Below are 14,346 nucleotides of genomic sequence, written 5' to 3'. Positions count from 1 at the left end.
ACGGCAAATGAACGATAATGGTTGCATATTAATTTTCCATTGACTGGAAAAACAAACAACCCACTTCCACCGGACAGCAAAGGAAAATGTCTGGTTCTGGGAAGATTGCAACAAAAACAACACAATACTTTAGGAAGTGAAAGATTTTTATTGCACGCCTTCAAATTAAAACGTGACACATCAGAAAAATCTATTTTGTCACTTGTGTGCACGATGTGATGGAAAATATGGTGGACAGAAGCTCAGCGAGTGCTCCACCTTCTCAGTGTCTGTCCAACACTTCAGCTCAGTCCTGAATTCTTTTCCTCTGTGAACTTGAATGTTTACTTTTTATCCAAGTGACAGTTATGACCTGAGACGCTGAGCTACTGCTCAGACTCAACAGGCCTCAGTTGGTATGTTAAAGTTCATAATAGCATAATTAGAAAAAGACTGAACAAGTACAATACAGCTTGGTTGGAAGGGTTTCCAGAAGTCTCTTGCTTCTAAAAAGAAGGCAGCACAGCTTAGGTTTGCAAAGCTGCATCTGAATAAGAACAAGAACAATGTGCTTTGAACAGATGGAGATGTTTGATCATAATGCACATAAAGCACCACGTTGGGACAAAACCCAGAAACCTCATGCCAGCTGTGACCACAGTGGTGGAGGGATGGGGAAAACTGAGCGATGTCTTTAGAGTTTTATCTTCCTTTTGCAGACCTGAGGTGCTTCAGTGAAGTGTTAGCTCTATATTTGTGTCAAAATCTGAATTTTATGAAATCTGAGAACATTTCAGTCTGCACAGGTCCAAATAAGTGAAGCATAATATAGGAAACAGTTAATAAACGACTTGTATCACAAGTTTAAAATCTACATTAAGACACAGAGCACATCTCAGCCAGCTTGCTCTTCTTCCTCCTCTTCTTCACAGGAGTCACCTGTTGGGAAACTGCTGCACTTTGAGCATCATGTCTACAGCTCCCCCCCTGCTGTTTTCTGTGTCCTTCGTTGTTTGTTTCCAGCCAGACGTCCCGGGGCAGATTATCGATGAGCTCGTAGAGGGTGAAGATGCTGAAGCAGATTTCGTCGTAAGCTGTTTTGGTACCACACTCAAACAGGCAGGCGAAGGCCACAGCAGGTGGGGCTCCAGGTGAGGGTGACAGCTCCAGGTAGGCCAGGTCAGAGTATGCGCTCGGCCCATCATAGATCACCCAGGGGCCACGCCAGCTGTCTGGATCACGGGGGAAAAGGCTGAGGAACAAGCCCAGGTTTTTGCGTGCAGTCGTCCATGTTGGGTGGGAATATACTACCCACGTAGGAGTCAGGAAATCCGGAGGGGCTTCATGAGGAGGTGGGATGGAGCTGGTGGTGCTGGAGCTGTTTGCTGACACTGAAAAGGCTACAGAGCTGGTACTCGACTTGGAGAGACTGGACTCTGTGGTGCAGGATGTCCAGTGTCTGGAGAGCCGTACAGGTCGCTGTAAATCGTTGCTAAGACTCTGACACAGATTTAACGGGGCAGGAAATCCAATAATACTCCCATGACAACCATTTCGAGGCTCCACCAACCGCTGCACCAGCTGCCCCTCCTGAAACACGGCTCCATCATCCAGACTGAGGGCCTGCACTCTGTACCCGAGAGGGCTTCGAGCATTACAGTATAACACGTTAGTCCCATCCTCTTCGTCCACAGACACCATCTGACACTCCACGGTCTCTGGTCCTGGGACCGCCTCTCCAAAGCGCCAGGTTCTCCCGTGGGTGTCACTGTGAAAGCAGAATGAGTGGGGAGTGGTCTGGCAGAGGTGGCCGAAGCACTCTTTGCACTCGATGTGGTAGGCGTAGGCAGGAATGAGCAAACGGCCCGACTTCAGCTGGATGCCGTGGCCCGGGCCGAGAGCGAAGGTGGCCCATTCTGCCAGGAAGGAAGCAGAATTGGGACTGTGGATTTTGTCATCTTGTGACTCTTACTTAGATCTTTTTGTTGAAGACAAAGAGGCTGTTTCCAATTTAACTGGAGATAAATAATACCACAATGCTTTTTCGAATGAGCCTCACCTTTAATAGTGTCTCCTATGACCTTCTTGGTGAGGTCGGTGACGGGACTCCAGGTGTCGCCATCATCAGTGCTGGAGACGTAGCACAGTCTGGTCACGTTCTTCCCTGTCACCAGCTGATAGGACTCTGAGGTGTGACCCAGAACAGCGATGAAGAACAGAAAGAGAGTGCCCGTGAACTCATCGTAGACCGGGCACGGGTTCATGGATCGGTGGCCTGGCAGGAAAGCAGTGCCCAGAACACGGATGTCCTCCCACTGCAGACAAACGACGATTGAGAAGAATCACAGGAGACACAAGAAATGATGCTTCTCACGTCTGTTTGATTTTACTTAAAATGCCTGTTCAGTCAAATTACAAAACAAGAGTTAAAAAAAAGATTTTAATTATTTAATTTTTTTTTACAAACTTCATATGCGACTGGGGAGAGTGCCCGCCCTATGGAAGACATCCTGCATCGTCCCGGTCCCCAAAAAGAACCGGCCCAATGAGCTGAATGACTTCCGACCGGTGGCACTGACGTCACATCTTATGAAGACTCTAGAGCGGCTCTTCCTCAACCTCCTCCGACCACAGGTACAACATGCCCAGGACCCACTACAGTTTGCATACAAGGCGGGTGTCGGAGTGGAGGATGCCATCCTGTACCTCCTACACAGAGCCCACTCACACCTGGATGGGGGAAAAGGCACGGTCAGGATCCTGTTTCTTGACTTTTCCAGTGCCTTTAATACCATCCGGCCCTGTATGCTTCAAGAAAAACTGAACAGGATGGAGGTGGACCCCTGCCTGGTGGCTTGGATCTCCGACTACCTCACCGACAGACCACAGTACGTCAGGCTGAAGGACATCACGTCTGACACAGTGGTCAGCAGCACAGGAGCACCACAGGGAACTGTGCTGTCCCCTCTTCTCTTCACCCTGTACACCTCTGACTTCTGCTACAACTCTGAATTATGCCACATTCAGAAGTTTGCAGATGACACGGCCATCATGGGGTGTATCTGGGATGATCAGGAAGAGGAGTACAGAAGTCTGGTGAGGAACTTTGTCGCATGGAGTCACACAAACCACCTGCAACTCAACACCTCAAAGACTAAGGAACTGGTTGTGGACTTCGGGAGGTCCAGAGAAGGTCCACTGCCGGTTCAGATAGAGGGGGAGGAGGTGGAGGTGGTCAACAAGTACAAGTACCTCGGGCTGTGGGTGGACAATAAACTGGACTGGTCATGCAACACAGAGCACCTGTATAAAAAAGCCCAAAGCCGACTGTACTTCCTCAGGAGGCTGAGGTCTTTTAACATCTGCAGGAAGCTCCTGAGGATGTTTTACCAGTCAGTGGTTGCTGGAGTACTTTTCTATGCTGTGGTGTGCTGGGGGAGCAGCACAGCAAAGAGGGACTCATCCAGGCTGGAGAAACTGATCAGGAAGGCTAGCTCTGTGGTCGGCATGAAGCTGGACACTCTGGTGACAGTGACAGTGGCAGAGAAAAGCACACTAAAGAAACTGATGGACATTATGAACAATGCTGGGCATCCTCTGCACACGGCCATTAACAACCAGAAGAGTCTGTTCAGTGACAGGTTGCTTCTCCCCAAGACAAGAACTAACAGACTTAAAAACTCCTTTGTCCCACACGCCATCAGACTGTTTAACTCCTCTCTGGAGGGGAGAGGGAGGGGAAACAGGAAACAGGAGGACAAAGGAGGGGGGAACAACTAAGCTGTAGTGCCTCTTCACCTCACTGTACAATACCTTGTGCAATACTTTTTGTAAATAGTCAACAGTGCAATAGACTCAATACTTGAAATGTGCAATTCACTTGTATTTTATATATATATATATATATATATATATATATATATATATATATATATATATATATATATATATATATATATATATATATATATATAACAATTCTGTAACTGTAACTTCGGTCGTTGCTGTGCTTTTTTTTTGGAAGTCGAATTTCCCAGAGGAACCCACCCGAGGGATTAATAAAGTTCTATCTTATCTTATCTTATCTTATCTTATCTTATCTTATATTTAGAGGATTATAGAATCTGAAAATTACATTTAAAGTCTGTTATGGTTTTTTATTTTTGTACTTTATCAGCCACACTTGGTTAAAATACTTGAATAAAATCTTCAGTATATTTATTTTTTATTGTACCACTTATATTTGCACTGAATGATATTAAATCATTATAGGTTCCATAAAACTTGCTTTACAGTCTGATTTAATTCGTTGAATCTAAAACAAGACTATCAAAATTTTCCCAACTCACTGTTACTTTGTAAAGTCACTATTTTTCTTATTATAACCTGTTAAAATATTGACCTTTTCTTCCTACATTTGTTTACTTTTCTGCCTATGTCAGGCTATAGATTTTAGAAGAAGTACTTGTTATCAAACTTCTGATTGTAAAAATGTACTTAAGCTCCAGTATTTATATGTGCACAAGTTTTAATTGTACAGCCCTGAGCCAGTGAGCATTGAGTATCACTGACTTCCACATAGCTCCTGTAGAAAGTGCCTTTCCTCACGACCAGCAGGTGAGCCTGAGAGTCGGACGGGCTGAGCCTCTCCTCACAGAAAGCCAGAAAGGATCTGGAGCGGGGCAGGTAGAGCAGAGCTGGGACTCTGTACGTCACTCCGTTCGGCTCCTTGTGGAAAAGCACAGATCTGGCTGGAAAATATGGCGACCTCATTCTCTCTGCTGTGTGAATATTTTCATGCACCGCCAAATCGTCTGAAATGGAGAGTTAGAAGCAGCTTTACTGGACAAGCAGGCATGCAGTTTCCAGTAGCTCTGTCTGAAGGTGCTCAACAACAAATGGACAGGACCATAAATAAAGATATGGTTGAAGCCTATAAAGGACAAAATCACTAAAGAAAAGCAAACACAGGTATACAGTTCACTTGAGAGGTAAGTTACCAGTATTTAAATGCATATAAATGAATATTTTCAAAGTAAGATTCTTTTCTGGCCCATCTAAATCAACTCAATTCAGTAGCTGCTGCATCAGAATCTGCCAGGAGCAGCTTATCTTCTGAAATAATTGCTGGAAAAAGTCCAATGGTAGCAGAAGGTAATTCATTTGTCACTAATGTGAATTCTGTTTGCCACCTCGACCATGACTGCACCATCAGAATGTTTATGTTCAGAGTTTTTGATAGTTATGGAGAAAAATACAGTCTCATTCAAGCACGATGTGCTAAATATTATTCCACCTCAAAAAGACGTTGCTTACTTTACACCGAAGATATCGCAATATTACAAAAATATATTTAAAGAGTGACTAGAATAGCGGTCCACTGTGTTACACAACTGGGGAGGTCGTGTTTAACTGACAAATAGACTGCGTGTGACCAAACCTTCAACTGTGAAACAACCTGACAACAAGGTCAGCATCACATTTCATCAGCACATTTCTGCCTCCTAATTCAGCCTTCCCACTGTAACAGCACTGTGAGGATGCAGCTCACTAATGCACAGTTTATGATCAAAAAAGGTAAATGTTGCACAGTACTTACATTTGCAGTGCTCTGTGCTCCTGCAGCTTTGTCAGGGTGTACAGCATGTCTCAGTACTTGAATGAAGGGCTGACAATGTAATGTGTGTGTGTGAGGGTCTGAAAGCTCCGGCCTCCCCTCTCTGTTTCCTATTCAGTGCAACATGGTGCTCACTGACCCAGAAATGGCCCACACTCATCAGATCTACAGCTTTGGATGAATCAGCGAAGAACAGCCAATGAAGGCCAGGCGGGGAGGGGAGTGGGGGCACGCTGAACAATGACCTGATGAACTGCCTCTTCTCTGCTTTCCTTTTTCATGTCACGCAGAATATGTAATAGGCTATGTGTTACTACTTTCTGTGTAAAGCATTAGCTCTGCCGGCTTGCACATCTGTTCAAGAAAGCTTTGACATTCTGTGCATGGAGATGACTATCGATCATCGATATATATATATATATACATATACATACATGTATATATACACACATGTATATATACACACATATATATACACACACACACACACACACACATACACACACACACACACACACATATATATATATATAAGTGGCTTTGTAGCCTCTAATAAACTAATAAACCCCATTTAACGCAGACAGAACATCAGCTTTTTACCCTGAAACTCACTTCGCAGGCAGTACTTTGCTCCAATTTTGCAGAAATGGAAAAGAAAATTAATTATTTGAATATACTATTTAAATGCTTGATGTAATAAATATGATAAATAAATAATAAATATTAACGCAGATAAGTTTAATATAAGAAAGAAAAAAATCCTCGCTGATGCCGCCTGACAAGCTAAACACAGGGCTAAATCTTAAAACGTGTACGTGACGACATCAACAGGCGACTCAGCCTCACATGGCAACCTGCTGAAGTTTTAAACGTCTCTAGAAGGTAGTGTAATTTCTCTGTTCTCGGTGAAGTCACGTTATAAATCAACTGTAATCGGTAAATTCAGGTCAACGTGTTTGTTACCGCCGTCAAAGCGTCAGCTGGACAGGTTAAAAATTAGCGGCTGAGCTAGCAGGTTAGCACAGTTGGACTTGATTTTCTGTTTGTAGCAACTTCTTTCATTATTGTGGTTTGTATGAAGTAATAATCCAATCTACAGGCTCATCCTTTATATGCGAGTGAAATACAATTTAAGTATTTGGAAAACCGCTCCTGAGCGCATTTAAATTCAGTGTTTTTGGACTTCTTTTCTTTTGCATATTTGTCACACGTACAGGTTTCATGTCCCCAAACAAATATTCCTATTAGACAAAAATAATCTGAGTAAATACAAGATGCAGTTTTTACATAATAATTTCATGATCCAAACCTACCTGGCACTGTGTTGTTAAGTAAAAGTAGGCTTGGTGTACATCTAGAAATATGTCTAATTCTTCTCATTAACCTACATTTTACAGGGTCAGCATGGCCAGGCAGTGGTCTGAGGGCCACTCCACTTCCATTCTCTGTGTAGGGGTGTCTATGGGCCCTGAAACTCTCATTGCTTCAGGCTCTGAGGGTGGAGAGGTCACAGTGTGGAGCCAGGAGGGCACCATCGTAGGCCGCATCACTCTTTCTGGTGAAGAAGACAGCACAAGCGTTGTGTTCTCACCTTCAGCTCCAAACCAGCTGTTTGTAGCACATGGAGATGCAGTTAGTGTGCTTGACCCAAGGAGCCTGAAGGGTCCCGTAGAGGAGTATCAGGCTGCAGGGGAGGAGGAGATCAACGCTTTAGCACTGAATGAGACCAGTTCGGCCCTGGCTGTGGCGGATGACTCCGGGGCTGTGCGGGTGTTGGAGGTTCCTGGAGGAAAAGTTTGCAGGACTCTGCGCAGACACACCAACATCTGCTCCTCTGTTGCTTTTCGGCCTCACAGGCCCAATAACCTGGTGTCTGCCGGACTCGACATGCAGGTGAGAAAACGTTTACCTACTTATTTCCTGTTACTAACATTTCTTTCCTGACATTAGCTTTGTTGGTCTCTCAGGTGATGCTGTGGGGTCTGCAGAAGACCCGCCCTCTGTGGACCCTCAACCTTCAGGATGTGGCAGAGGAGGAAGGCGACCAGCAGCAGCGACCTGGTCAGCTCTTCAACCCGCCGCTGGCCCACTGCGTTTCTGTCTCGAGCTGTGGAAATATTTTGGGGTGCGCAGCAGAGGACGGGCGGGTACACCTGATGCGGATCGGGAGCGGCTCAAAACTGGAGCAGCACGGAGCGTTTAAAGCCCACAGCCAGGGAGCCTCGCAAGCCCACTTTGTTAACTTCCTCTCCCATCCATACTGGCTCATCACTGGTGGAAATGACAGCCAGGTTGCATTATGGGACCTCAGCAAGCACCCAGTGGTGGCTCCAGAGGGGAAAATTCAAAAGACAGCACCCCATCGAAGGAAGGGTAAGAGCAAAGCAAAGAGGAAGGAGCAGTCCCAGGAGAAAACAAAGACTGATGCACAGAAGGACGAGGCTGAGGGGAGCGATGAAGCAGGAGCAGCAGGAAGTGCAGAGGAGGTGACGGAGGATAAGTCTGGGCCTAAACTGAGCATCAGCCATGGGGACAAGGTGAACTGGCTGTGTCCTACTGTGCTGAAAGGAGAACCAAGTGTGATAGTTGCAGATCAGAGCTCCAGTCTGACAGTCTACCCTCTCTCTTAACTGGACACTAAACAGCTTTTTTATTTTCCCTCACAGCAGTTCATCTTTTAGAAAACCTTTTTTCCTCATCTGTTTGTTGATTGAGACAGAGTTATGTTTTTGGTTTTCCTTCTTAAAATCTGTTAACATTTTGAAAAAAAATAAGCCCAACCAGTATTAATCTATAGAGCAGCAAACATCAAAAAAATCTGCATGAGAGTCCACAATGTAATAAACCAGAGGTTAGTTATTTTGGAGTCTCGTTTACTGCAGGCTTATTTATGAGGTTTTGTGTGTGTGTGGCCCTATAAAAGTATCTCTTTTAAATACACGTTCTGTCTCTGAATAGATTTGTTATGCTTTTATAAACAAGTTCTTCATTTTTCTGGATTGTAATTGTGCCACATCTGACAGAAGAAATCTGCATTTCATGTTTAACAGAGTTTTTAATGAAGCCACCCCAATCCAAACCAGGTGGCCAACAGAAATCAAAGCACAGTAAATGAAAGCTGGCCCCACAGACATCAGAACAAAAAAATGATTGCAGACAGCCACACATGCATTTGAATTGCTGCCACATGAAAAAAAGCATAAAAAATAAAAGCACATCCCATGTGAAAGAAGAACTGGGATTTTCTGGAATACATGTTAATGATTAAGTCCTGTTTGCTGCTTATGAATTGCCACAGGCTGACTCTGGGATACACAACTCCAAAAAAAACAAAAAGCAAAAAACAGAAGGAAACGCTGGATCAAGGTTTAACCGTCAGGGATCTCATCACTCTGTCCAGTTCCTGAGTGAAGCCACAAGGAGCAGATGTGTTCAAATACCTGGTTAATGAAACTGAAACTACACAGGAGACGTGAAGAAGAGCGTGCAGGCAAGATAATTTGGAGACTGTGGGAATAACAAGAACAGGTGGAAGACTTCAAGAGGTTAAGACATGGTTGGTGTGACAGGAGTAGGATGCTGGGGATGTATTGCATGGCGACACTAAAGAAGAAGACGACTGCTCCCTCTTCCTGGACTGCATTTCACTGACACACCACACACATCAGCATCAAGCATCAAAAACTGTGGTTTTTGTTTCCAAACCAAACCCGAGAACTACAAACAGCATTCTGCTCTCTTAACGCCAACAAAACATTAAAGTACATTCATTGGAAATGTTCTGCATTCATGCAGCACTTTCAAAGAAGGGAGCATCATTCTTCCACAAACAAGAAAAACACAACAACGACACATGAAAAGGCACGAGACTGAGCAAATTCACGCCCGTCTGATTTAACAAGGCAGCTTACAGCTCAGACGGCACGAGAAAGGCTTAAGAAAAATCCACTGGTGGTAAAATCTTTGACAATATTTCTTCTAGTCTAACAAAAAGTTTTTAAGCTGCACGTCACAAATCAATCAAATGGAAGCTTTTTAAAGTGGAAGTTTCACTGAGTAAGCAGGATCACTTCACAGCACTGTAGAGATCGTTTCCACAATCACTTACTAATAGCCTACTAAATCTGCCTGGATGTCTTCCACTGTTAAAATCCTTTCATGTCTTGCAAGAACAGGTTTAAATAAAGTTAACAGGCGTGAGGCGTTTCACCCCTCTGATTACTGAGAGGTGCAGGCGATGTTGGCGTGGTCTCACATTTTGGAGGTTTGTGCCTTTAGGGCAATGTGCACTGAGCAGATGATGTTTACAGTTTGGCCAGGGCCTTCTCCAGCAACTCCATGTCTGCATCCCCCCCGTCTTCACCCTTGCTCCCGCGGGCGCTGCACTCCACAAACTCCACCTTCATGGGCAGCTGGCTGAACTCAAAGTCTTTGCCTTTTTTGCCCAGGTACATGCTGCCGCCTACGGAGCCGTCCTGAGAGCTCAGTGCTGCCGAGCGAGTCACTCTCAAGGTATTCCTGCAAGACAATGAGACATCGTTAAAGAAGAATCGTTTACTGCTCAGCAGACCTGCAGGGTTTATTTTAGATTCAAGATTTAAGTGGCAGACATTAAAACCCAGTACCGGTACTATGTCTCTGATGTGGCCTTATACAGTCTTTGTGTGTTTGTCCTTACAGGTGATGACTCCCACTTCTATTGTCTCTTGACTGGCCTCTAAGACACCACATTATTTTAGCTAATTAACTTTTTGCCTTTTCTCTTCTGTAGTTTTCATTTTGTTGCATTCTGATCTTTTCTCTTACCAACCAGTCGTAGCTGATGGCTGCTCGTCCCCGAGTCTAGTTCTCTTAAACGGAAGTCCTTCCTCCTCACAGTCATCAATATCTTTCTGTTAGGGGATCCTTGCCTTGTTGGGGGTTCCTCTTTAAAATGTTTAAAATGTATTTATGTCTCTAGAGAAACTAAAGAACTAGTTCTTTAAAAATCCAACTTGACTGAATCAATAGGTGCCCAGATTTCTAGTCAATATTTTTTACATTATGAAAATATATAATACATAAAATAATCTAGGGGAAACATTTAAGGCAATAAATAAATAAATAATCTGGGTTGTACTAAGTGGCCCTGATTTTAGCCTAAGCCAAACTGCCAAACTCCCATCTTGGATTTGGTGTAAGGCTAAGATCCACGTACTGATAAATTTAGCAGAACAACATTGATTGTTGAAATACATCTATTGTTTTAGAGGTCATATTTAGAATAATATGCACAATGAAGACTACATTAAACAATGTAAACATATATTATTCTCTGGACTGTGGGAGGAAGCCAGCTGTGAGGCAACTGTGCTATTTATGGTGTGGAGTTTGCATGTTCTCCCCGTGTCTGTGTTGGTCCTCTCTGGGTGCTCTGCCTTCCTTCCACAGTCCAAAGACATGCAGTTAGTGGGGTTAGGTTAACCGATGAGTCTAAATTGGCCATAGACGCGAATGTGAGTGTGAATGGCTGTTTGCCCCTCTGTGTTAGGCCTGGCGACCTGTCCAGGGTGTATCCCGCCTCTTACCCTATGATACCTGGGGTAGGCTGCAGTAACACATCACAGTCCACATTAAACACACACGTCCAACAGTCTGCCGTAACAGGTTCATAATAAATACAGGATCAGTCACTGGCTTATGAGTGGAAATATTAATAAATTGGCATAATTACAACACAAAAACTGAAAAAGAACAAAGTGAAAAACAAAAACAAAATGTCATATCTGCAACAATCTTTGAATCCTGCTATGTAGCATTCATTATTTTTTGTGGTTTTATTTATTTACACTGAGAGCCAAGAAAAAGTTCCACTGCTTTGCAATGGACAATAAAGTTTTATTGTTGCAATGCTCCCAAAAATATTTATTGTATAAGAAGACAACAAAACAGCGTTACTTACAGCTCCTTTTCCAGCTGCTGCTGAATCAGTTTAGCAGATTTTGCCATGGTGATGTCTACAAGATAAAGACACCAGTGAATAACCTGGATGTACTCAGAGTAAGCAGTGAAGGCTCAGATATTAGGACATTCCTGTCTCGGAATGTGACTGTACACTCAGTGAACTGCAATTACCTTATGTGACAGAAAACTATGAATCCTTCTATTTAAACATGAAGAAAAAAAAAAGTTTCCCCCAGCTCTCTAAAAACTTTCTGAGGGTTGCTGTACCTTGTTTGTTGCACGCCACCACGAGAGCCGGGGCGTTTCTGGTGATCACGGCGTCCGTCAATAACACGTACAAGAACTCAGCCACGTCTCTCACTTCCTTCTGGAAGATCGCGCTGTCCACTATAAACACAATCGCTCTGAAAAAGAGGACAGGGTGATGATAAGACAGATGTGATAAGGATGGAAACAAGGGGACAATTACTTTTTTCACACGGGCAGGTAGGTTTGGATAGCTTTTCCCCCCTAATCAATTAAGTCATGATGTTAATACTGCACTGTGTATGTACTCAGGTTATTTCTAACATTAAAGTGTGTTTGATGATGCAAAACATGTAAGGGTAAAAATGGCTTCACCATCCTTTCTATACAGTCTATGGTCAGAACATTTCATTCTGTGGAAGCAGTCAGCGTTATTCCATTCACCTGTCAGCGGTTCACACATGCATCACCTCACAGATCGTCCTGCTCTCACCTGGCCGCGGACTTGAACTTCTCCAGGTACTGAGGACGGAGGCTGTCGTGGCCTGGCAGGTCTATGAGAGTCCAGGTGCTGCCCTGCAGACGGAGTGGAGAAAAACAGCGGTGTGAATCCCACCCTCACACGAGTTACTTCTGTCCACCAACGGTCCTCAACTCACCCTGTCATTTTTGGCTTTGTATGGAGCACTGCTGTCAGTGATGGAGGTCTGTGTCCGCTTGAACTTTCCAGACAGCAGCTGCCAACACATGAAAAGCACAAAAAGAAATAAGCAAACAAACAAACAAACAAACATACATTAGCTGCCCCCCCCCCACCGGGCTTCCGGGGTCTGTCTCAGCCTTAACTCACCCGGCTGAAGAGCAGGGTTTTCCCCGAGTCACACAGCCCCACCAGGAGCACGGAGGTGCGCACAGTCTTACTGGTGAGGAAGTACTTCAGAAAGACTGCAAACACAAACCAAAGGACACACATTCAGTGACTGATTCTCAACGTATCAAAGGCACTTGCCGTCCGTTAGCCAAAAATGTGTGGTAGCTCTAAGTTTGAATGACTTCCCGTGAAACCGACAGCCGTTGTTAGCTTCTTAGCTTGCTACTTAAGCTAAAGTATTTAAAACATATATTAATTTATTAAAACAGCGCATGTTATTGTATTTCAATGTTAAAAAGCCCTGCTCACATATCAGGTTTATCACAGACCCGCTGTTTGCGGCTAACGGGGCTAAGCTACACGCTCGGCCTAGCCTGCTAAGCTGCTAAGATGACTTCTTACCACAGGTGATAACAACCACCGCCAAAGCGACGATAACTCCGATCAGGAAGACCGGGTCCTGCTCTTCCAGCTGCTGCCGCAGGGACTCGATGTAAGGTTCAAACGGAGATCCTGCCATCTCCACGTCTGCTTTCTCTCCCACGTTTCCACCGGTGCTGTGTGCTTCCATCAGTCCGTCCAAGCTGCTCTGAAATGAGACACGTCTCCTTTCCTCTGAAGCCTGTAGGGAGCCACAGCGACCAGCAGGGGGCGCCCGCCGCTCAGGACATTCTCCGCTATGGGTCTGGATCACAGACTGTATGTAAAAGACATTACCTGGAGTGCTGGAACCAGCTAGAGGTAAATGACAGTTTCATGCCATGTTTATTTCTCTGGAAGTAAATGGAAGATAGTTTTCATGAGGAAAAGAGAAAAAAACTGTACCTGGTAATGTAAAAGGTCAAAGGTTACTCAAGCCAAACGACGCAGTTCTCTTAGGGGATGAGGAAGTATAAAAACAAACAGCTAATTTTAACACGCAGGAAGTGAACTGAAATCAAGCATACACTGCAAATCCGGTGTAGTCCTCCATCTCCTTCTGACATTTAACGGTCACTACAGCGGATCATCTGCCTCCACCTCACCTAAAGCCTAGCATCCTCCTCTGTCACACCATCCTCCTTTGTCATGTTTGTAGTGATGTCCTCCTTTACTACACGCACGAATCTTTGCGGACCTTGCTTCCAGCTAGCTGCTCCATCCGTTTTTCAGTATATCCACTGTCCCTCCTGAGAGCTGATCTGAGCTGTTCCTCTGATGTACTTATTTCTCATCCATTCTGGCCATTCCCAATAAAAAACCTTTACATAAACCTCCCCTTTCACTCTTGCTGCTAACCTTCTGTCACAAATCACTCCTTATACTCATCTCCACCCACTCCACCCTCCTTGCACTCGCTTTTTCTCTTCTCTTGTGCCCATATGTTGATTTGGATGGGATTTAAATGCCACCTTCACTACATCTGCTCCTTGCACCTTCACCTTTTCTCCTGCCTCCCTCTCATTCACACACACAAAATATATTCCTTCTTGCTTCTACTCACTTTTTTTGGTCTTCTCTCCAGTGCATACCTCCACCTCTCCAGACTCCTATCTGCTCCCTGCTCTTACAACAGATCCCACTTTCATCTGCAAACATCACAGTCTACTAGTCTCATTACATATATGGAATTTTCTGTAATTTGCCTGCAAGTAAATTAGTACATCTGTGCATATTTTCTGTGCAGTCAAAAGACTCGTGGCTCTGTTAA

The 14,346-nt window shown here is 44.4% G+C and overlaps 3 protein-coding genes across 6 annotated transcripts; 1 reads left to right on the top strand and 2 right to left on the bottom strand.

Annotated features, from left to right (window-relative positions):
* Positions 1 to 114: 114 nt before the first annotated feature.
* On the bottom strand, positions 115 to 7,004 carry neu4 (sialidase 4). Of its 3 annotated transcripts, none has more exons than XM_086261680.1 (4): positions 6,910 to 7,004; positions 4,552 to 4,793; positions 2,039 to 2,294; positions 115 to 1,895 (listed from the first exon to the last, which is right to left on the bottom strand). In XM_086261680.1, exons 1-4 carry the CDS (start codon positions 6,974 to 6,976, stop codon positions 856 to 858), a joined length of 1,605 nt encoding a protein of 534 aa, XP_086117806.1. In that variant the 5' UTR covers positions 6,977 to 7,004; the 3' UTR covers positions 115 to 855. The 3 variants fall into 3 exon arrangements, with proteins under 3 accessions (XP_086117806.1, XP_086117807.1, XP_086117808.1); XM_086261681.1 differs by lacking the exon at positions 6,910 to 7,004 and adding an exon at positions 5,579 to 5,740; XM_086261682.1 differs by lacking the exons at positions 4,552 to 4,793; positions 6,910 to 7,004 and adding an exon at positions 2,447 to 3,854.
* wdr53 (WD repeat domain 53) lies at positions 6,385 to 8,820 on the top strand. 2 transcript variants are annotated; one of them, XM_086261685.1, is made up of 3 exons: positions 6,385 to 6,478; positions 6,994 to 7,489; positions 7,564 to 8,820. In XM_086261685.1, exons 2-3 carry the CDS (start codon positions 7,001 to 7,003, stop codon positions 8,224 to 8,226), a joined length of 1,152 nt encoding a protein of 383 aa, XP_086117811.1. In that variant the 5' UTR covers positions 6,385 to 6,478; positions 6,994 to 7,000; the 3' UTR covers positions 8,227 to 8,820. The 2 variants fall into 2 exon arrangements, with proteins under 2 accessions (XP_086117811.1, XP_086117812.1); XM_086261686.1 differs by having other exon boundaries at positions 6,474 to 6,611.
* Positions 8,632 to 13,328, bottom strand: srprb (SRP receptor subunit beta). Its single transcript, XM_086261702.1, has 7 exons — positions 13,059 to 13,328; positions 12,636 to 12,730; positions 12,445 to 12,522; positions 12,279 to 12,361; positions 11,807 to 11,943; positions 11,538 to 11,592; positions 8,632 to 10,114 (listed from the first exon to the last, which is right to left on the bottom strand). The coding sequence occupies exons 1-7, from the start codon at positions 13,225 to 13,227 to the stop codon at positions 9,901 to 9,903; spliced, it is 831 nt and encodes a 276-aa protein (XP_086117828.1). The 5' UTR covers positions 13,228 to 13,328; the 3' UTR covers positions 8,632 to 9,900.
* Between the last annotated feature and the right edge of the window lie 1,018 nt (positions 13,329 to 14,346).

This window comes from Aulonocara sp. 'chitande type north' Nkhata Bay, linkage group LG14 (genome assembly GCF_057382095.1).
Source record: "Aulonocara sp. 'chitande type north' Nkhata Bay isolate Kocher_YH1m ecotype deep benthic linkage group LG14, A_spYH_male_GT1.1, whole genome shotgun sequence".
Classification (NCBI taxonomy): Eukaryota; Metazoa; Chordata; class Actinopteri; order Cichliformes; family Cichlidae; genus Aulonocara; species Aulonocara sp. 'chitande type north' Nkhata Bay.
Note: the sequence above shows the minus strand (reverse complement) of the source record. Positions and strands in the feature narration are given on the sequence as shown.

Coding starts and splice junctions, on each gene's coding strand:
- srprb (XM_086261702.1), bottom strand. CDS start 13,227: ATGGAAGCACACAGCACCGGTGGAAACGTGGGAGAGAAAGCAGACGTG. Junction 11,593..11,806: donor GGTGGCGTGCAACAAACAAG/GTACAGCAACCC, acceptor TTTATCTTGTAG/ACATCACCATGGCAAAATCT. Junction 10,115..11,537: donor CAGCAGCTGGAAAAGGAGCT/GTAAGTAACGCT, acceptor ATTGTCTTGCAG/GAATACCTTGAGAGTGACTC.
- neu4 (XM_086261680.1), bottom strand. CDS start 6,976: ATGAGAAGAATTAGACATATTTCTAGATGTACACCAAGCCTACTTTTA. Junction 4,794..6,909: donor ACTTAACAACACAGTGCCAG/GTAGGTTTGGAT, acceptor TCTCCATTTCAG/ACGATTTGGCGGTGCATGAA. Junction 2,295..4,551: donor TCTACAGGAGCTATGTGGAA/GTCAGTGATACT, acceptor GTTTGTCTGCAG/TGGGAGGACATCCGTGTTCT.
- wdr53 (XM_086261685.1), top strand. CDS start 7,001: ATGGCCAGGCAGTGGTCTGAGGGCCACTCCACTTCCATTCTCTGTGTA. Junction 7,490..7,563: donor CTGCCGGACTCGACATGCAG/GTGAGAAAACGT, acceptor TTGGTCTCTCAG/GTGATGCTGTGGGGTCTGCA.